We start from the raw sequence: 21,720 nt of genomic DNA on the forward strand, positions 1-21,720 counted from the left end.
ATACTGGCTTTAAAGGCCAACAGAGTTGTAGCATTTGATCTTTTTGCAATTTCAGTGCTCTATGGCTTCATGCATTTATCTCAACTTTATTTATTTATTTTTTTTAATTTTTATTTATTTATGATAGTCACAGAGAGAGAGGCAGAGATATAGGCAGAGGGAGAAGCAGGCTCCATGCACCGGGAGCCTGATGTGGGATTCGATCCCGGGTCTCCAGGATCGCACCCTGGGCCAAAGGCAGGCGCCAAACCACTGCGCCACCCAGGGATCCCTATCTCAACTTTAAACTTTAGTTTCCTATCTATAAAATACAGACAAATAATACCTACTACACCGTGATGATGTACACATTCAGCCTAGCATAGGGATGGTATTCAAATGGTAGCTAAGTATATACATTTATATTTGTCACTGGAAGTATTGACAGCAATGAATTCCCGTAAAAAGGAACTAATAAAGGGTGCTGTAGTTACAAAATTAAATACCAAACACAAAGAAAGTAAGTTGTTTGCTTTCCAACTTTCTTCCATAATTTTCAAAGGATTAAAAAATGAGGATTCTATATATCCTTTTTTAGTAACTTTGATTAAAAGTCTGAGAAAAACAAGCCCCTGAATATAGAAACCAGGGCAGAAATTTAAGATTACTATAAAACAAATATAACCTTCAGTTCAGCTACTTGAATTGTTTCCTTATTTTAACAAATACATTGAAACAATTTTAACATATATACGAACTAGGTTATCTAAAAATATTTTATACTTTAGAGCATTTTTTATATTCACTTTACCTGAATCTTTCTGGCACTGTATCTTTTACTTGTTTCTTCTTCTAGATACATGCTGTACAGTTTTGCACGTAGCTTTTTCATAGCCATCTCTCTATTTTTCAGTTGAGATCTCTCTTGTTGGCATTCAGAAACAACACCTGAATAGTGTTATGAGAATTAAAGAGTTTTAATAGGAAAATCTTCTTCATTTATTATCAAGGAATATTCTTTTTCCTTCTTTTTCTTCTTCCTTTATGAGAGGAAAAAAATAGAACTCTAATAAAAAAGGGAAAACTATAAACAAATAACTTTTATAGAGTTCTGAGAAAAATGAACACTTAGGCTTGATATGCTATAGTGCAAAATATATTCATACTGAAGGCAGACATACTGAACAATATGCATTTAATCATTCAATTTGGATTGTTTTCCCATACCCTTAGCTGGCCACCATAATTTTTTAAAAGTAGTAATTACTCATCACAGAAACAAAAATTTAAAAAGTTAATCCTACTACCAGAGATAGTCACTATCCATATTTTTATGAGGACTTTCATCCATTTTTTTTTCCTATTCCTGTTTATATACTATGTATTACATACACATCATCTTAGAGTTTAACTTGAGGCTTTCCTAATATTTAAGAAAAAAAAAAAAAAAGGAAAATCAAAAACTCCTACCATCCATACGCCGATCCATGCGTATTTGAGATTGGTCACAGTAAGAGATTTTTATAATCTTTCTAGGTAACTGAGGTTTGCTATCTATATGCTCTTTATCACATGTAAATTGCTGCAGTAATGACTGTAAAGTATGTTTAGTTCTACCTGATAGTATATTGAAGACATAAAAAATATCTAGATGTAGCTCCACTGCCTATCTATAATCAGAACTGCTGGACATTTATGGGTGGACTTAATGAAGCAGCAGCCCTGGAAGTTAAGTGCAGCACTTTACCTGTGAGCATGTTTCTGGGTAGCAAGTCCAAGCTTTTATTTTCTTGAGAAACTGAAGAGTCCATGTCCCCCTCCCTTCAAAGAAGGCTAAAAACTAGTGATTTAGAGTATTTTCTGACAAAGAAGAACCCATGATAATGATTTCATTCTGAGGATTTTGGATTTTCTTATTATTTTCTTTTTTAATTCTGAGTTGGCTCCATACCAACATGGGGCTTGAACTCAGAACCCTGAGATCAAGAGTCACATGCTCTACTGACTGAGCCAGCCTGGCGCCCCAGATTTTCTTTTAATAGTGATATTTACTAAATATAAACTTTAGGAAGCTACCTGGAAGGACTATCTTTTCTTCATGGTCACCAGTATGGAAATTCTCTGGGCTTAGATCCCTCCATCTTCCTGGCTTTGCAATTATCCCGGAGAGTTTCATCTAAATATTCTAAATAAAGTATTTAATAATAATCCTTAGGAGTGTATATCTGGTAATTGAAGATCTATTACAGTGGAAAATTAGTCAAGTTATTCAGAATTTGATTTCTTTCTTCAAAGTTTTATGTTGAAGGGCTAAGTGCGTACCTGTTGGAAGATGAACTATCCGGACAGCACTGTCCGTGGTATTTACATGCTGTCCTCCAGCTCCACTGGCTCGCTTAGTATCAATTCTTAAATCTTTTGGGTTAATCACCAGATTAATCTATATACAAGAGGAAATACTGGGATTTAAAAATATCACATGTATATGAACTGTTCAAAGGCAAGAACTATCCATTTATAGATACATGTCACATTTAGAATTAATATAAGATTAAAAAGGTTTAATTTTAAGAATATAAAGTAGATGGAAGGGTACCATTTTTACAAGTCTCATTTTTGGAAGAGTAGTGGATCAAAATATAATAAAAAACGGAAACCCTCCAAATCCTCAAAAACTAGACTTCTCTGTAAATTATCCTCCTTACCTCACGACAGAAGAACTTTGTTAATATCAGAAATGTGAATACAGGAACTTACGTAAGCTTTTGTGGATTATTTATGAGTTTAAAAAGGCTTTAACACAGGAAAAAAAACAATGCTATCTTAGGAACTAAGGGTAGGCTTATTTTGTTTCATTTTAAATAAAGGAGGAGTTAAATATATCTGGAGACAGAGGAGAGGCACATGGAAACGGCACAGAGCAAAGTCAAGAAGTCATACATACACTAGGATGTGACACCAGTGTAATGCTCGTCCCATCTGAGTCACCATCTGAAGCACTAGATTTAAAAAGCTGTTTCATGAACAACTGTGGACCACTCTGTGACACATCTACAACCCTGGAAGCAGGACTTCTACCATTCACAGGCCCTACATGTATCCTGTCTCCATGTGGCTCCATCATACAGTTGCTAGAAGCATTAGAAGCATTAGGTACAGACTTCACCCCATCTTTTTCTGTAAACTACTTCTGTCTCCAAGATGCTTAATCAAAAGTGACTGGTATCTAGTGTGGCTCCTGCCATTTATTCTATTTCACATTCTTCCTTAACTGTTCTGTTCTTCCTCTAGGGTTCACACAAAAATTAGATCTAAAAAATGGAACTTAGAGTCAAATAGCACCTTTCTCCAAAATTAATAGAAACCCTCAATTAAACTTCCTTCTTTACCAATCATTCATGCTTCATCCTGAAAAACAAGTCCTATATTTCCTGTCACCTTCAGCAGAAGGAATGAAAGCAAACAATTCTTTTTTTTTTTTTTACAAACATTATATAGACTAAGAATTTGCTTATGAGAATGAGAATGAAGTGTACTCATTATGAACATTGTAACAATATATTCCCATTTTAATGTTAAGTAGTTACTCTTGTTAAAACAGCATTCTTGATATTAACACTCTTGGAAAGTCAAGACAAAGCAAAAATCATTGTGAAAAGTAATTAGTATTAAACTATTTAAAGTAGGTAGATTCTCCTATAGAGATGATCTCAGAATAACTACTTTAAGTTTAGTGTGGAGAAAAACTAATAAATAATGCAACATTAGGTCCTTTTTTACATTACATTACATTACATTAGGTCCTTTGTTACATCTATTGTGAAATCATACTTTTTGGACGAAGATAACAGATTCTTCACAAAACCTAAAACATGTGATGAAGGCCAAATGATAAGAAAAGGACTTTAATATTGAATATCAGTTCAATAAAGTGATAGGGAGCAAGGCACTGTGCTGGGCCCAGGATTCCAAGGAGAGGAGACTGACTGATGCCTTACCTCAGTCGGTTGGGGTAAGATTGCTACAGTCATGGTGCTAGTATGGATGCGGCCTTGCTTCTCTGTCTTTGGCACTCTTTGTACTCTGTGCACACCTCCTTCAAATTTCATGTGTTTATAGGCTTCTAAACCCCCAATGCTAGCAGATGCATGTCTAAGGCCACCTTGAAAATATTAGAAGAACAGAAGTATTATTCTTGCTATATATAAACAATTGACCATCATTTCTACCACCTTGAAATATATTTAAAAGAACTACAAAACAATATAAGCATACAGAATGTAAAAGGTATTGAAAACTTTGCAAGTCCATGATATTCAGTGTTTTAATACTTAATACCTTTATTACTAATAATCACTACACCAAGTATTTATGGTATTAATTAACTGCTTCAATAACATGTCTAAAAGACCACTTTTAAAAACCATTAATCATTCAGTGGTGAGTAGTGAATGACTAACATTTTATAGGTCACTTCAAAATTGGTATGTTTGCATTCAAAATTACTGAGTAAATGATGAGCATAAGATCAGGTAAGCTTCCTTACCAATAAACTCTAAAGTTTAGTCATGGTCTTTCCACCCTTATGCTAGGACACATATGGATAAATTAAATCTGTACTTTTCCCAAAACAAATTAAACAGTTTACCTATTTCACTTGGAAAATATTCCAGGGTTTCAAAATGCCATCTTTTAAAAGCAGCATATTGCTGATACATATCAAACATCTCTGAAGTAAACAACATTGCCTCCTGACCCCCAACTCCTGCAGTTACCTCCAGGATCAAATCATTCTTATCTGTTTCTTCTGAGGGAACCAAAAGTAAGATAATCTGTAAATACAAAAATACCACCCCTCCTAGAATTAGGAATTATTTAAAACTTAACAAAAAATAACTAAATGATTAGATGAAGGATTTAAAAAAATATTTTATTTATTTATTTATTCATGAGAGACAGAGAGAGAGGCAGAGACACATGCAGAGGGAGAAGCAGGCTCCATGCAGGGAGCCTGACGTGGGATGCAGAATTTTATTTTATTTTGTTCGATGCAGGATTTTAAATATTTAATTTACCTAAAATTTCCCTAAACAATATTTCCAATTGCTCTTCAATTGTCTTGCTAATGAGAACCATATAGTAATGCACAACTTCTATAAAATATTAGTGTTTCAATTATAAATGCTATAAGGTCCAGCTGAAACTTAGTTTGGGTTTGTTTCTTTTGGTGTTCATGTAAACTTTTTTTTTTTTTTTTTAAGATTTTATTTATTTATTCATGAGAGACACACAGGGCGAGGCAGAGACACAGGCAGAGGGAGAAGCAGGCTCCATGCAGGAAGCCCGATGTGGGACTCGATCCTAGGTCTCCAGGATCACACCCTGGGCTGAAGGCACACGCTTAACCACTGAGCCACCCGGCATCCCTCATGTAAACTTTCTTTATTTGGTTAATAATTAAGAGCTTGTTGTGAGTAGGACACTATATTCTGTGTAGAATGAAAGAGAAGATTCTAACTCTATCCTTTTGAAATCTATAGCCTAGTATGGCAGTAAAGGAAAGAAAAAAAAACCCCTCAAATTGTATCTTTTTAAGTTTCTTTAATTTGGAAAATAAATTTATAATCCTGGGACTAAAAAGGCCCTAAGAAATGATAGATGATCTGGCCCTCTTCCCTCATTTTACATGTCAAGGAAAATGAGGCGGAGACTAAATGACTTGCTAAAGGGAAAAGTGTTGGCGGAGAGGCATAAAAACTCAAATCCTGCTGCCTAGATCAGTCCTCCTTCCCTTCAGTGTGTACTAATTAAGGGACACGGAATAAAAACTTCTTAGATTAGGTGAATTAAATAAGAAAAGTTACCAATATTTATTGGTCCCTTAAATTATGACAGGCACTACGCTAAGCACTTTATATACTTTAATTCTTAAATCAGTCTTGGGAAGTAGTATTAATGGATCTACTTAAGATGTGAAAACTCAGTTTAAGCTTAGTTTAGTTATTTGATCTAGCTGCCCCAAAACATACAACTAGAAAGTAGAAGAACTAGAACTTGAACCCAGGTCTGCCTGAATTCTGAAATATCATACTTCATGTTGGTTGGGATTTATGGTTGATACTACCATTCTATATCTCTGGCTATAACATGATCGTTCAAATCTTGAGTAAATGATTGAATTTATGTGTTTGTTAATTAACACTATTCAATGAATAGAAACCTTTAATACATATGTGCTTCTATTTCACAAAAAAATTAGAAAATGGGTAGAAGTTAAATTACATGAGACTTTTCACTTCATAGTAGAACCTTCCCTCTGGAATGGTTGGTAAGGATATTAACTTTTGATGAGTCCATATCTGACTAGATAAAAGAATCTTTAAGCACCCCCTTTTCTGGCCCCTTATTCACCTACCATGTCCTTTTACTTATATCCTCAGAGATAACTATTATAAATCTTTAAGCTCTGGTTTCCAGAATGAACAAAGAGTGGTTCTAATTTAATATAATGATTACTTTTCATCTAATGCCTATATATTCTCCTAGATATAAAACCAAAGCCTTATAATTCAGTTCTAAAAGCCCAAAGGCCTACTCTAGGTCTTGAACTCTAATAGTGTCAGGAATAAAAGGTACAGAAATATTCCTGCTGCCAAGGAGCTTACAATCTACTACTTCTCCATAACCTTTTCTACCCATCATCTACCCCACTCTCACCTCTCTTAAAATACCTAAAGAGGGGGAAAACAATACTGATATTTATTTCACTACTTCTCTGAAAAATCTTATCAATGTAACAGTCACTTTCCCCCCCACAGCTCTCCAATCCTTTTAGTATGAAAAAAAGGGTCACATGGAGTATGCTTTTTCCTGCTTTAAAAAAACCCTATAATTCTAAATACTAACAAGCTACTTATTCTTGAGTTGTTTTTATAAACTTCTAATAAAATTCATTAAAAGTAATAGCACAAATGCTTTATTCTTTGCACAGATACCATACCTGGTGCTTCAACTGAGTTATTTCTTTTTGACATGAGGTTATTTCATTCTCTGCAAGTTTCCTTAAATCTTCATTTTCATCTGAGAATGTGAAAATAAAACAGTAGGTTAGGTTTCCTTAATGTCAAATTGCCAACATAATTCAAGATCATTTTATTATTACTGTAGCTAAAGGGAAAAATAAAATGTCTTTCTTGTCCTTTTAATAACTGCCATTAATTAAAAGTAGCATTTTATACATTAGTGTTTATTAGCATGTAACTTTAAACAAACCTTTTTCCTGATGACAGAAGTATAAAATAAAAAAGAATCTACAAGAAAAATAAAGAAGGTATAAAACTATTCTATAACTCTACCTCCATGAAATATTCATATTAACAAATATGCTTTTAGTTTTCCAACTTAGACTATATAAAAACAAATACATCCAGTAGTTAGAAGAGGAACAGAAGGCTCCATCAGTTAAACTAGAATTGAATTCAAAAACTGAAAGTTACTTATTATCTCTTTAACAAACACATTATATTTCATTAATTTAAAATAAATGTCCACCCAAACATTTAGATCCTCCTAATACTCACAGAATGTCTGCATGAAGTACTCCCCCCACAACTCGCTTTACTCGCTTATTTCATCTTTTGAGTTTTCATTTTTACCCTATAAAATATGCCGTCTCATCCCTCTACCCTATGGACAACATGCAACCTACAAAAAGGAGAGAAGGGAAATTTTTTTAGCTCTTAAAAATAGCTCTCTTTGTTGAGATTGGACCTTTACAAAGTATCAGTTTATATGTTTGTTCCTTTATGAGGAACCAACTATGCTGGGAACTAATATGTAAGACCTGCCCTCAAGGCAGAGTTTTAGATAATTTTAGTTTCTTTTTATTTTTCTTAGGGAGAAAAACAAAGAATAACAACCTAAAACACTAGGTGGTTAAATGTTAAAAATGATAGCACACTAAAGATTGTTTTTTGTTTATTTTGGGGAAGGGCAGAAAAAGGAGAGGTAAGGACAACACAAACCATGAGATAAGCAATGATGGGAAGCGTTGGTGGAAAGGCAGGAAATTATTCTGGCACGAATTTGGCATGGAAGAAATTTGCTGAAATGGCAAATGTGTTGAAGTAGAAAATGGAAAAATGAATTCTAGTCGTAGTTCAACCACTAAAGGTTCTCTTAGGGCAACATATCCAACCTCTCTGAATCTCCATTATCTTGAGAAAAATGAAGGACTGGGCTGGATGACCGCTAAGGTGCCTTTCAGTTCTGAAATGCAGTTCTTCTGTAAGGCTAAGGAGACTGGAACTAAAGTCACAGTAATTTAATTTTAATACTGCATTTCATTTAACCCAGTATAACCAAAATATTATCATTTCAACATGTACTTTAAAAATATTAAAAATTATTTTGTATATTAGGTCTTTGAAATCTGTTTTTACCCTTACAGCACATCTCAACTCAAACTAGCTATGTTACAGGTGCTCCTTAGCCATTTGTGGCTAATGGCTTTAGAGTTTGGACTGAGGAGTTACCTAGGCCATGGAGCTACACTAGTTTTTTCATTCAATATTATTAATCAACATGTTGACAGGCCACTATCACATGCCTGCCTTCTCCTCTGCCTACCAGTATATTTATGTTTTCCCCACTATAAGAGGGTTTTTGTCTCTTACAGCCCTTCAAGTAGCCACTCTTTTCCTGCTCAAACTTCTGGAGATTAAATGGCATGTCTATTATTTCTCTTGTTAATTCTCATTTACTTCTCCAGCTGTTATATCTGATTTCATAATAACACCATTTTTATTAAAATCACCCATGACAAAATTGCCAAATCTACAGGCTTACTTCAGCCTGAGTTGAAAAGATGAGCCCTTTCTAAGGTATCAGCAATTCCCTACTTGAAATTTTAATTGGTCTTTACTGCTTCATTTCTCTTGTTCAAGGTCCCAAAGTTCTGCCTGTTTTTCTTGATCTTTTATAGCTTCCTCCTTTGCCTGTTCCTCAAATACTATGTATTTCTGCTTTTGTTAGTGTCCTATTTCTGTCTCTACAAATTCTTCCTGAGCATTCTCATCTGCTCCCAAGCTTTACTTTGTCAAGTATATGCTGATTATTCAGGCTTAGTTTTAACCCTTAAATCCACTTGATTTTAAGCTTGGTCTAAGCTATAAAACCAATTTAATTTTTCCCCAAAAGTATTTTTCCCAATATGCGTAATTAATCCGCCCCCCCTCCGCCCTTTCTGGGCATCCACCTTTTCTCTTAAATAACTTCATTTAGACTCTCTCTAACTCTCACATAAACTACCACATTGATGTTCTGTTTTCCATGGCATCTGCAATCTCGTTACAGGTTGACTTTGAAACTACCACAAATCAAGCTTTCCTAGCAAGAAAGCCATTTCTATCATTCACTCCCCCATCTAAAAGCTTCCACTGGCTCTCTTCCACCAACAGGATAAAATAAACTTTTTAAATTTTTTTTAAAGATTATTTATTTATTTATTTATGAGAGAGACACAGAGAGAGAGAGGCAGAGACACAGGCAGAGGGAGAAGCAGGCTCCACGCAGGGAGCCCGACGTGGGACTCGATCCCGGGACTCCAGGATCACACCCTGGGCTGAAGGCAGACGCTAAACCGCTGAGCCACCTAGGCGTGGCTCAAAATCAACTTTCTAAAATTAGTATTCACATCTCTCCCCCTACTCTCCTTAGAAAATGTTTCAACCTGCCACTCCTGATAACCTCTCCTCTTCCTTGGTTAACAAAGAGTACAGTGATTAAAGATTTGGAGTCAGCCCAGTCTAAACTCCATTCCTTGAAAGCTGTTTGGCCTGAGTAGTTATTTTACCTCTATTTCTCATGTTCCTCTCCTGGCCCATAAGGCTAATAGCACCTACTTCGTAGTTTGATGTGTGAACTGGATGAGTTAGTACGTGAAAACAGTTACGCAAAGGCCAGAGTGTGGTAAAAGATCAATAGCGGTTAAATAAACTATTAATATCCTGTAGGGTGGCCCTTTATCCCTGCACGACGCCTTCCCAACAAGTTCTCCTTGCTTCCCCCAGGTGTCTATTCGGATATCTAGTCTCATTTTGCGGCTCTAGTACTAATTTTCTCTCCCCGAAGAGACTGTGGCCCTCTCTAGAGCCATACTAGCCAAAGCGCGGTCCACGGGAGTTTGCAGAAATGCAGAAACTTTAGGACCCATTAGTAGTCGAATGCACACCCATCACTTTAGCAAACCCGTTAAAAGCGCATCTTTTTAGGTCTCCGACTCTGAGTCCAAAGTCTGGTTTTAGCGTGCACCTCCTCTCTTGAATTTCGCAGATGGCCCCTTTGCCACAACTCTAAGAAACACTGCTCCCAAGCCCTTATTTGGGGACAGTCCCTTGTTTGTCCTTGGTGAGCTGAAGATCTGCCGACAGTAGGCTATCAATACACTGAAATCCTGTACAAGGGGGCGGAACATGGTGTCCAGTGAGCACAGGGTTCACACAGGCGACGATGAGGTGAGAACGCACACAGTGACGCCTCCACCTCCGATCTAAACCAAAAAAAAAAAGAATTCCAAACGAGTAAAGAACTAACTCGGGAGGAGTGAACACCTGCCCAGCGGCTTAGCGGGAAAGACCAACGCAGAGCCCGGAATTCGCCCGTCCCCCCGGGCCCGGCCCTCACCGCGTAGCAACTGCTCGGTCTCCTGCAGCTCCCGCTCCTTCTCGCTCAGCAGTTGGGCCGCCGCCAGCAGCTCAGCCCCCCTGACCTGCAGCCGGGCTTCGGAGCCTGCCTGGCGCTCCAGGAAGGTCCGCAAGGGCCCGCCTCGGGCGAACAGCTCCTCCAGCGGCAGGCTCCCGCAGTTTAGGTGCCGGCGGGCCGGGCTGACCAGCGGGCGGGCCCACAGAGGACGAACAGCACTCCATAGACACCGGGACCGCATCGCTACGGGGGCAACCCGGGACGTCTACCAAAGCCGGAAGTTGCGGACAGCGAGTCTCGCGACACCGCGCGGAGTTTGGAAGCCGGCGAGAACTGGGCGGGCCCCGCCCCCGCCCCCGCCCAGCGCGCGCGCCAGCTTTAAAGGGCCTCCCGAAAGCTTGGGTGGGAACTTCCCGGCCGGCATTTAAACACCGCGGGATTCGCGGAGGCCGGAAGGGGGCGGGGCGGGAAGTGGTGGGAGTGGGTCCGGGGACCGTCGGCATCTTTAGAAGCCGGGTCGGAAACGGCTCTCTTGAGTCTCGTCGGGCGGCGTGTGCTGTTCGGGAAGGCGGATGCCGCAGCCTGCCACGCGGTTTCCTGACGTCGAGGATGTAGTTCCCGAGCCCTGAGTGAGGACTCGAGTCCCGCAGGGGAGGGAGGGGAGCTGAGGACACAGCCCCGGAAGTCCTCCAGCGCCAGCCGGGCTTCTGTCTCCGAGTGAGCGGTGGGCTGGGCATCGCCGCGTGTACGTGTGGCTGCGGCTCCTCCTTTTTCTCTGCTCGCGCCTCTTTTCGACGGTGGGTAAGGCTCGTGTTAATGAGGGCGGGACTAGCGGACTCGAAGGCAGCCGGGAGAGTGACTTCCCCAGATCTGCTTTCCTGCCCCCTTAGGTGCCACGCCATTCACTCGCTTTCACACTTCCTTCCTTCCTCAGCGAGTCCGCTGCCCGTCCGTCCATCCTCGCTCCTAGTTACCGTTAGCTACCTTGGAAAGGGATGGAGCGATTCCATGTTGCGGTAAACCACAGCGCAGCAAAGCCTCCGAGTCCCGCCTTCGGTAGCCCAACCTCCTCCATCTCTCTCCAAAAACCTTGAGATAGCGGATTGGTGCCTGGGGTACTGTGGTTTGTTTGTATAATGCTTTGCACCTTTCAGAAGAGCTTTTCAGAGCCACCCGAGGGATGGATATGAAGGAATAAATAAAACCAAGACAGTCCTGGGGATGCAAAGGCTGACTCAGCCCGGGAACTCCCACTACCTAACTGGTTAGCGCAGGGTGTTCTGAATGTTTTCACTGTTGAAAGAGCTGAAATACTGTAAACTCGTGTTTTTTTGTTTTTTTTTTTTAATCAAATGGTATATACGGGAGCCTTTGACAAGGTTAGGTCATCCCTAAGTCGTCTAATCAAAACTATTAAGGTGAAGTAAAATTCTTGTAAAGTGAGCTTGCATTGTCTCTATTCATTCCTTAGGTCTACATACAAATGCAAAGTGGAGGAATGAGATGACTCCAAATTATTTGGAGCAGAAAATAGGTATTGCTACTTAAAAGCTCCAAGTAATTACCTCAATTATTCGTTTCACTTTGTGTATTCAAGCCACATTACTTAATAAAATTGTTTAAGATAGTGGTTGAAGCCCATTTTATTTTAATTCTGATCCGAGTATAGAACAGGACTGAGCAGGCCATTTTTTAACTTTATTAGAATCCGTTATTTCCCAAATCTAAACTCCACTTTGAATTTTTTTTTTTTAAACCATAGAAGTGGCGGGAGTCATTTGAACTCAACACGATTAATCTCTCTCAGCTGAGTTCTCATAACAAGTTATTTCAAGAATATACTTTATTATTTATAAAGGTGAAAAAGTGTGAGAAGGGATAACTTTATGGAACACTGTAAAGAATCCAGCCAGAAATTATATTCCATAAGATGCATAAGCAATTTAAGTAATATAAATAAGTGTACTTTTTACTCTGAGTGTTACACCAATGAGGAAACAGTAACTTGCTCTACAGATACAATGGTGAATTCTTTATTAATTCAAAACATTTTAAAAAAGTGTAATGCATGTGCATCTTACAATAATATCCATAGGTTTCCACAATATAGTCAAATGAAAACAACTGTAGTTTGATTTACTTTGAAAACAAAAAAAAAAGAGTTTGAGACTTCTGAATTTCCTTACATTACTGTCATGCTCAAATTTGAGTATTACATATTGAAGATTCTAGCATTTTCAGAAAGTCTGTTATTTGTACAGAGGTAAAAAGATAACATAGATTCAAGGCGGGGAAATAAAAACCCAAAACAACTTAAATTAGAGGAAATATAATCTAGATTATCTATTCAATTTATAAATACCTACAGTATTCTGACAGTGCCAAATAACCAAGCATGGGTCTCAAGTTGCATTCATGCATTCAAAACTCCTTTATGGTCCACTAATATTAGCAGACTACAAAATATGGATATACAGATTAAGTACAATGAACATGGTAGTAAAAAATTGCACACATTCGATATGATAAATTTTACAAAACTAAACACATTGAAATTATTTTTTATATTTAGCAAACACCCTAAAATCATATAAAGAAGTTGTATATATGACAAATAGGTTAGAGCAAGGGGGAAAAAAATCAAGTCTTTTACACTATTTCAATATTCAGTGTTCATTGTTCTGTTGAGGACAATATGGAAAAGCACTCAGCAAAAAATAATAGATTTAGATTACCTCTTCTGACAATTAAAATAAAATCTTTACTGTCCAAGGGATGTAGAGGATAAAGTAAAGATAGTTCAAGGCAAAAAATTCACTTTCACCTCCATTAAGTGAATATTTAAGCTATAGTTTTGGAGTTTTATTTTCCCATTTCAATTTCTAGTTTATTGTATTTTCTTCATGGTATATGTTAGCAGTCATTTAATGGAACCTAATAGCAGTGCTGAGGATTCTGCTTAGAATTTTTTTAGCTCAGTGTTAATGTCCAGTGTCTTTACCTCTAATTTGATCTCTTAATAATGTATTGCTTTACAGTGGTGAAACCTAATAAACACTACCTCAACCAGATGGTCAAGGTCAATATTAACAGTGGTAAGTCATGATGATGGTATGTACCTTTGATATAAATAGCACTTTACTTCTGTGGTCTTCCAGAAACTGGTAACACCTGTCTAATCATGGGAAAAACATCAAATTCCATTTAAGGGACATTTTACAAAGTACTAGACCAGTATTCTTCAATACTGTCAGGGTCATCAAAAGCAAAAAAAAAATTTGAGAAACTGTTGCAGCTAAGAGGAACTTAAGACAGGATGACTAAATGTTGTATGTATCTTGAATGAAATCCTTGAACAGAAAAAAGACATTAAAAGCTGAGGAAATCTGAATAAAGTGTGGACTTAATGCATCAATATTGGTTCATTAGTTGTGACAAGTGTCACAATGGGTGTGCAGTATATGGAACCTCTCTGTATTATCTTTGCAACTTTTCTGTGAATCTAAAACTATTCTAAAATAAAAGGTTTAATGAAAAATTTTATGAACACACAACCACTTTTTTTCTTTTAATTTCATATTTTCATGGTAAAATTGTTTTAAAAATCATACCAGGGATCCCTGGGTGGCGCAGCGGTTTGGCGCCTGCCTTTGGCCCAGGGCGCGATCCTGGAGACCCGGGATCGAATCCCACGTCAGGCTCCCGGTGCATGGAGCCTGCTTCTCCCTCTGCCTATGTCTCTGCCTCTCTCTCTCACTGTGTGCCTATCATAAATAAATAAAATTAAATTAAAAAAAAAAAAATCATACCAGAATGCTTTCTATTCCATGCCAATATCAATGTTTTCTAATAGTCTCTCATAACTTAGTTTTAGCTTTACTTCCACATATTTATTTGCCAAATTACTTGATGTTTATATTCTTCCTATCCTTGGGAATGTTTTTTATTTCCTTTGGAAATAAAATTTTCAAATGATTTATTTTTTATTTATCTTACTTATTTAAGCATTTATTTTAAGCCTACAATATTATATACACATTTGCATACACACATCTATATATTTATATCCGTGTATGTGTGTCATTGAAAAAAACCTACTTCTTGGTTGTAGGTCCACTGTGATGTTCATGAACTGCAGACTGAATTTGAATCATATTAATGAACAAAGCAGTAACAGATTCATATGATCCTCCATCTTGAAATAAGCATGGTTGTATTTGTTTGAATAATTAAATCATATTTTTAAAGTATACTTCCAAAAGAAGAGAAAAGTGCATTAAAGTGGCATTTAATTCATACATTTTTGAAGTGAGAATAATTATTGAACTGGAGAATTTTGATAATAATAAATATATGTCACACTTTATGCTTTCCATGTTGACCTCTTTTAATTCTCATGGCCACCTTGTAAATGGAGTATCCCTACTTGAAGATGAGGAAACAAGCTCAGAGAGGTTCAATATAATGTTTGCCCAAAGTCACATGAGACAGAAAGGTAACCTGATTTCAAATTTATAAGTAAAGCCTGATATTTGGGAACAACAATCTCAGTCTGCGCACTATCATGTGTTTCAAAGATACTATAAGAACGTTACAGGGAAGATCAGCAGCCAAGTTTTTGGTATCAGTTTTATTGATAAATATTTGCAGTAGTAACAAGTGAGGAATAACTAAAACTTTTACACATTTAGTACTGTTTTCTCAGGAGAACAAGCATTTTATATTGGTCAGAAATTTAAAAAGAACTGACAAGAGCATGCAAATATAAATGTTTGCATAATATATTTTGAAAATTAGGGTCATATGCTGTTAATATAATTACACAGGAAAGAGAATTTTCTGGAACTATCCTTACCACCTTTTGAAATAATTTGCCATTGTATCCAAAGTTTTTAAAATTCATGTTTGATAGGGTTCTATCTATAGTCATTTTAGGCCTAAGAAATTTTAGGTGGCTATTGAAAGAGTTCTTATTTTCCTGTTTTCTGATTGTATTTAACATTTCTTCCTTCTTTATTTATTCCTCAAAGCATCTGATAGATTGTATTTTTTGCAAATGTAACTTGTAACAAATTACAATATGACATCTTTTTTCAATATGTTAAAAGTGTATAGAAAAAAATGGATACGTTCAAAACTAAGAATCAGGTATTATTTTAAGTCAGCTTAATGGGGTGAAATTGTATTTTTGCCCCTAATATATAAACATTATTTACCTATTTCTATAGTCCTTTTGCAAAACTGAACTATTAGGTAAATATATGATATGCATTTCATTCTGTAAGTAAGAACTTAGGCAGCATTAAAGGACACTAGTAAACACCCCATGCACCATGACCAAATATCAGAGCTGGTCATCCTATGTACATATTTTAAGGTCTTAAAAAAAAAAAAAAAAAAGACCACATTACGGTCTTGATTTTTACACTCCATAACGTTGATATCAAAATTGTGTTTTGCTATTGTTCATATGCCAGTGCACCCATTGTGCTTAGAGCTGCCCTATAACACTGTTGGAACATCAATATTACCATTGAGTAACATAATAACAATTATTTAGTGTAAAGAAGAAGAAGTGTCATCCATCCATTATTAGTGTAATCTATGTACAAGATCCATCTCTGAAGAAATCTGGCTCTCCAATTTGTTATATATATTTATATATAATCTATACCTTCTACTTCTCTTTCAATGATAGACACTCTGAATTTAGGCACTATAGAAAGAGCATTAATCTTTCTGTGTGCATTAGCTGATTCTAACAGTACACAAAGATATCCTGACAATCTAAAACACAAAATGTACCCTTCTAAAGTGCTAATTTGTCCCCAGGGAGGAATATATTCACTAGGAAAAATCAAATTCTACCATAACAAATATTGTGCTCTTGGAATGGTAGCATAGACACCAGTTGAGGGCATTTTGTGTGTTTATTACAGCTCTATAATTAAAACAGAAAGAGTTATACTATACTTTAAAAATTGGTAGAGTTGCAAATATACAGACATACTCTTAGATAGAAACTTTAAACAATTTAATTTTGACATTAAATGAGAAACCTCCCCCCCCCCCCCAAATAGGAATTTAGCGCAGAAATGCTTCCATAACACGGTTACCAACATCCGATGTGTAAATCTGCTCTAGAATCATTCTCAGCCCAACTTCCAAACCAGGTTTCAAAAGGATATACTAACTTCAAAGTCTGTATTCTACAAATGCCCAGGTTAGAGATTAGGACTCTTTATAAGGGCCCTTATCTTTACATTTGGTAAAATATTAAAGGTATTGTCAAACAGACAATTCATCTAATAGTCCAAAGTATCTTATAAAGATAACTTATGGCTAGCAGGTCACCATCATTTATAGTAACAACAAGAATATAAAGTCGACATTTAAAAAGATTGATGCATGCAGTGTATTATAGTATATTACATATTTTCTATTCATGTGCACCAATTTATTGTGCCTCAAACATAGCAACAAGTATAATATTACAACATATATGTGTATACATCATAGAAGCATGATAAACTCAATTCTAATCAAGAAGAAATTAAATAATTTAGGAACAACAATAGAACTTCACAATAGAAGTGATGATTCTTTTAGGTTTTTCTTCACTCTTTTGGAAAAAAATAGGACTTTTGTAAACATCTTCATAGCTATCTTTTTTTCAACATATTACTGAAAACTACTCAAATAGTAAATATCTAATTGACATGGATAAAGTATGTCTTAACACACTAACACTTTCAGACAAAAACAGGCATTTGTTAAAAGAAATTATTATAAATATTTTCTATCTTGTATTCTAATACATTTTCATAAATAATGTATTTAAAAGTGCTGAATATGGTAGGATAGTCAGCAACGCCAGTGTAAACAGAACATTTTGTTTTCTACTCTGCAAACTTTTTTTAATCCCATTTTGTCAAACACTGCAACAGTTAAAATATTTGCATAGGGAATAGATAATAGCCCTTTTAACCATATCTCCTGAATTCTATATAAATTAGAAAATCAAATTCACTTAAAAAAACAATTCTTGAAATGTCTTAAGTTTTATGGAAAAAGAAACTTACGATGCCAACCTTTCAAGTAAAATAAATTTTAAAAAGAAAACCCCAAACTTGTTTCTTTTAAAAATGTATAATAAATTAAAAAATGAGAGGTAGTTAAAAAATGACAAAAACCTATAATTTTAATATCATCCTTAATATAAGGCCAGTATTCTCAGTGGATATAAATATTTTTAAAACTTTCACTTTAGGTGACTCAATACTATATTTATTAAGTTAAAAAAATAGCCTCCAGGGGATATTAATATTCAAATGTAACACCTTGATATAAATATGACACTGACTTTTGTGTGTGCATGATAGGATACTGTTTTCTTGAGTGTCAAAAGTACATGCCAATGTCAGGCAAGTATTCTGTCTTAAAGATTTACCAGTACTTATAAAAAATAATATGGCAGCTAAAGATTTGAGCACTGTACTGCCTTTCAGTTATGGATGAGTATTAATAGTTTGGTTTTAACATTTTTAAAATAAGTCATTCTGAAGATACTATGAAAACAGTTAAGGTCTGAAGTAGAGGATTATCTTCTTCATAACCCTTACAAAACTTCACTTGGTTAAAAACTTAGCTTTTCATTAGATTTTGCTTTCAAGGAAAATATGCCACAGGACAGATGCTATTCATCAAAATGTTTTATATGCTACATGTAGGCATTCCTTTATTAAATCCTATTTTTTTTTAATATCCCAAAACTAAGTTATCGAGCTTAGTAATTTTTTTCTTGCTAAAGTACATACTTTACACAACCGTTTTAGAACTGGAGAGCCAGTCTTTAATAAGTTAATTACAGTATTGGACATCTGATATATACATAGATTTTCTTCTATTACAATTAAAAACAATTATCACTCTTTGATTTGTCATTGAGATAGAATATCTTCAAATTGTTTTTGTGCTTTTTTTCTCTTTTCTTCTTCTTATTTGTTGTTTGTTTACATAGCAAACTATTCTGTAAAGAAAATGCCACAGTTTTGGCAGTGAACAACCAGAGGAAATTCCCCCATTAGGATTTCCCAACAAACAGAGATAAATAGCTCTTTTTCCATGTACAGAAATATTGGCTTCAAAACGAGTGTACTGAACACAGTATATAGCATGTTGAATACCATTGTTACAACTTAAAAATGGGCTTTTTCTGTCTTAGATTATATTTAAAAATGCAAACCACAGCCAATTTTTTTGGCAATTATTTCTATAAGACCATATTGCACAAAAGTCCTTAAATACAGATATAAGTTATGCCATTGGATTAAATATTACAACAGCTACGTGGCAAATGAAGCAGTTTTACTTTGCACATGCAGTCTCTGGGGATACACAAGGAGACTGTTCATAGGACTACAAATACAGTTTGCTTGCAAGTAGAATGAGTGTTGAATAAAACAAACTTAATTTGGCAATTCGTTGTTTTTATGTGGTATTTTCTCCAAACTTAACCAGGATCACCTTGATAAAAATGGAGACAAAGACCATATGGTTGTATTTTCACAGTAGCCTGAGGAATGCTAAACTGGAGTTCTCCAGGAACTCAGTTTCTGGTGTTATTTAACTACTTGTATTTCCCATCCCAGCCCTCCAAAATGATTTTTTTTTTTTTTTTTTTAGTGAAAATTAAGATTCAGAAGTAGAGCTGGCAGTACTTTCAACAAAGGACTTATAAATTTGAGAGTTCAAAAACCTTGGGAAAGAATCTCTGTGCATTAAGGTATATATCTGAAGTTGGGCATCTTCATACATGTGAGGATTAGGATCCAACAGATTTCTATTGATCACCTCTCTAACTCGAGAATCGAGACTCACCTAAAAAGAAATAAGAGCAGATACATTAAATAACATTTTTTTTCCAAAAGATCTCAATTAAGTAAATACTGGTTTGTGACATTTCAAAGAAACTTCAAAGAGTTAAATTCAACTGCCTAAAATCTTGAGGTTACCTTTTCTTTTTCTTTTTTTTTTTTTTTTTGAGGTTACCTTTTCCAAGGTTACATAACCTTGCATACTTTTCTTCTTCAAAAGTTAAATTAAAAGAAACAAAAAACAACTTGTCTTTAAAACCAAAAATTCAGTTCACAGATATCCCTGGCTCATTTGGATTTTTCTTGTCTATGTATTCAACTCAGGGGGTTTTGATCCATTTCTGTTCATTGAGGCACCAGAAAATCCCTAGCCAGAATACAAATTTTTATCCTTTTATGTGACTGCTGAGGTGACTCTCTTGATGGGATAAGGTAAAAATCTAGCAGAGAGTAGTTCTTTGGCAAAAATTAGCATGATACTGAGTGCTGATTCCTGATGGTTTTATATCCCAGCAAATCCTACAGCGTCAAAGTAAGAAACCAGGAATGTAAAATGGTACAGAAGAGCAAAACCACAGCAGGCATTCTCCATGTCTTCTGTGTATTAAAGAGTAAGTAGAACAGTTGCTTGAAGTGGAGTCTTTGAAAGGAGAAATGTAAGCAGGAATTCAGAATACCCATACAAGTAATCAGTACAGTATTATTTAAAAAGCGTAAATAAGTAAAATTCTGCAAATGATAGCTTTTTGTTTTGTTTCCCCTCACTAAATGCTGATCCTGTTGGAGCTGGTAGGACTTCTGGAAAGGGAACTGGGGAAAAATAAGTAGTAATAAGGGAATGCTTGGGCAACAGAAGTAAGCTCTGCTCTGAAGCGACATGCTAGCAAATCCTAAGAGGCCAGCCATCCCCAACTTGTCCTGATCGGTCTCATTCCTCACTGTTGAACATAGAGCATTGTGATCCATATTATCTGTCTCATGAGGTATCCAAGACTATACAAACCTTTCATATTTATAGGTAAATGTTTTGTCATAAGCATTTCACAAAAGCCTTTTTGGTTCCGGCTTCTTTTCCCACCTGCTGTTTGGATTAAGCCTGGGGTCTGAGTCCTAATGACTGAAGTGGCTCATATTCCATCTGATGTTGCTAGATTCTTGAGCTCTGTGATCCCTATTCCATTGGTTTGATTGCCACACCCCAGAGATGGTTGCTATGGGAGGGAGATAGTGATCCAGACTAAATTTCTGTGGCTTAGCTAGACCAACATTACAGAAAAAATTAAAAGTCTCTTGGCTGAACTACATATTGTCTTAAAGGAATTCTTTAAGTTCCAGAAATGGATCATTTAGGTTTTATTCTGTGTTACTGCCATTTGAGGTCATCATCAAGTACAAAATAATTTAAAAAATACAGATTTTTTTTCTAAGGTTTTTATTTAAAAATATTGTTTATCTTTCTCTACTCAACAGGAATATTTTGACACTGGAGTTTAAGCCAATTTTATACTGACAAGTGGTGTTATGGTAAGATGAAATCTTACCAAATACATTAAACTGTTTTTGTAGATGTTTTTGCTCTTACTTTCAAACTTGAAAATTTTTTGTTTCAATGGAGGAGGAAATGTTACATTAGCAATAAAGAAAGGAAATCATTTATTTCTTAAATAACAGCATAATTAAATATAGTATAATTGTTTGTAGCTAGAACCATATTAGTTATCTGGAGACAGAAATAAAATACCTTGAATTATTAAATGTCTTGAGTCCTCATTGTATAATTTTACTTTTTGCAAATTAAAAACAGGTGGAAGATCATAGAGAAAGTAATACCATCCAACATTTAGTAACCTGTAACAAAAACTCATTTGTGATTTCTATTTAAAACATAAAATATTTACCTTAATATCTGCTTGTTTGGAAAGGCTGTCAGTCAAAAGAAGTGTAGAGAGGTCAAATAACAAGGATAAACCCCACAGGTATAATAATCTATAGTTTCATCTGGTGGCATCTTTGTGCTTCAGATTGTGGAACATCTATAATACAAATTAGTGGGGGTGGATCCCAGCATGGGCCTGAGCCATAGTCATCATTGGATTCAAGCACAACCAGATGGCTCATAATCCCATCTAATCTGAGGTCCAAGGTTTAAGGGACAAAGAAGTTT

The 21,720-nt window shown here is 35.8% G+C and overlaps 2 protein-coding genes across 6 annotated transcripts in view; both read right to left on the reverse strand.

Annotated features, from left to right (window-relative positions):
- The window catches only part of MTRF1L (mitochondrial translation release factor 1 like), an 11,354-nt gene extending 394 nt beyond the window's left edge, over window positions 1-10,960 (reverse strand). The window contains exons 1-6 of one of the 2 annotated variants that reach the window (XM_041745478.1): window positions 10,663-10,960; window positions 6,980-7,059; window positions 4,628-4,811; window positions 3,978-4,141; window positions 2,302-2,419; window positions 791-927 (exon numbers count right to left, since the gene is read on the reverse strand). In XM_041745478.1, the coding sequence (XP_041601412.1) occupies window positions 791-927; window positions 2,302-2,419; window positions 3,978-4,141; window positions 4,628-4,811; window positions 6,980-7,059; window positions 10,663-10,921 (942 nt within the window). In that variant the 5' untranslated portion in view covers window positions 10,922-10,960. Of the gene's footprint in view, window positions 1-790; window positions 1,020-2,301; window positions 2,420-3,977; window positions 4,142-4,627; window positions 4,812-6,979; window positions 7,060-10,662 lie in introns of those variants that run through there. The other variant, XM_041745479.1, reaches the window with a different exon arrangement.
- A 3,448-nt stretch (window positions 10,961-14,408) lies between these two features.
- RGS17 (regulator of G protein signaling 17) overlaps window positions 14,409-21,720 on the reverse strand; it is a 94,120-nt gene continuing 86,808 nt past the window's right edge. For all 4 annotated transcript variants that reach the window (XM_041744502.1, XM_041744499.1, XM_041744501.1 and 1 more), the window contains one exon: window positions 14,409-19,560. In XM_041744502.1, the coding sequence (XP_041600436.1) occupies window positions 19,372-19,560 (189 nt within the window). In that variant the 3' untranslated portion in view covers window positions 14,409-19,371. The remainder of the gene's footprint in view (window positions 19,561-21,720) is intronic.

This window comes from Vulpes lagopus, chromosome 2, assembly GCF_018345385.1.
Source record: "Vulpes lagopus strain Blue_001 chromosome 2, ASM1834538v1, whole genome shotgun sequence".
Taxonomy (NCBI): domain Eukaryota; kingdom Metazoa; phylum Chordata; class Mammalia; order Carnivora; family Canidae; genus Vulpes; species Vulpes lagopus.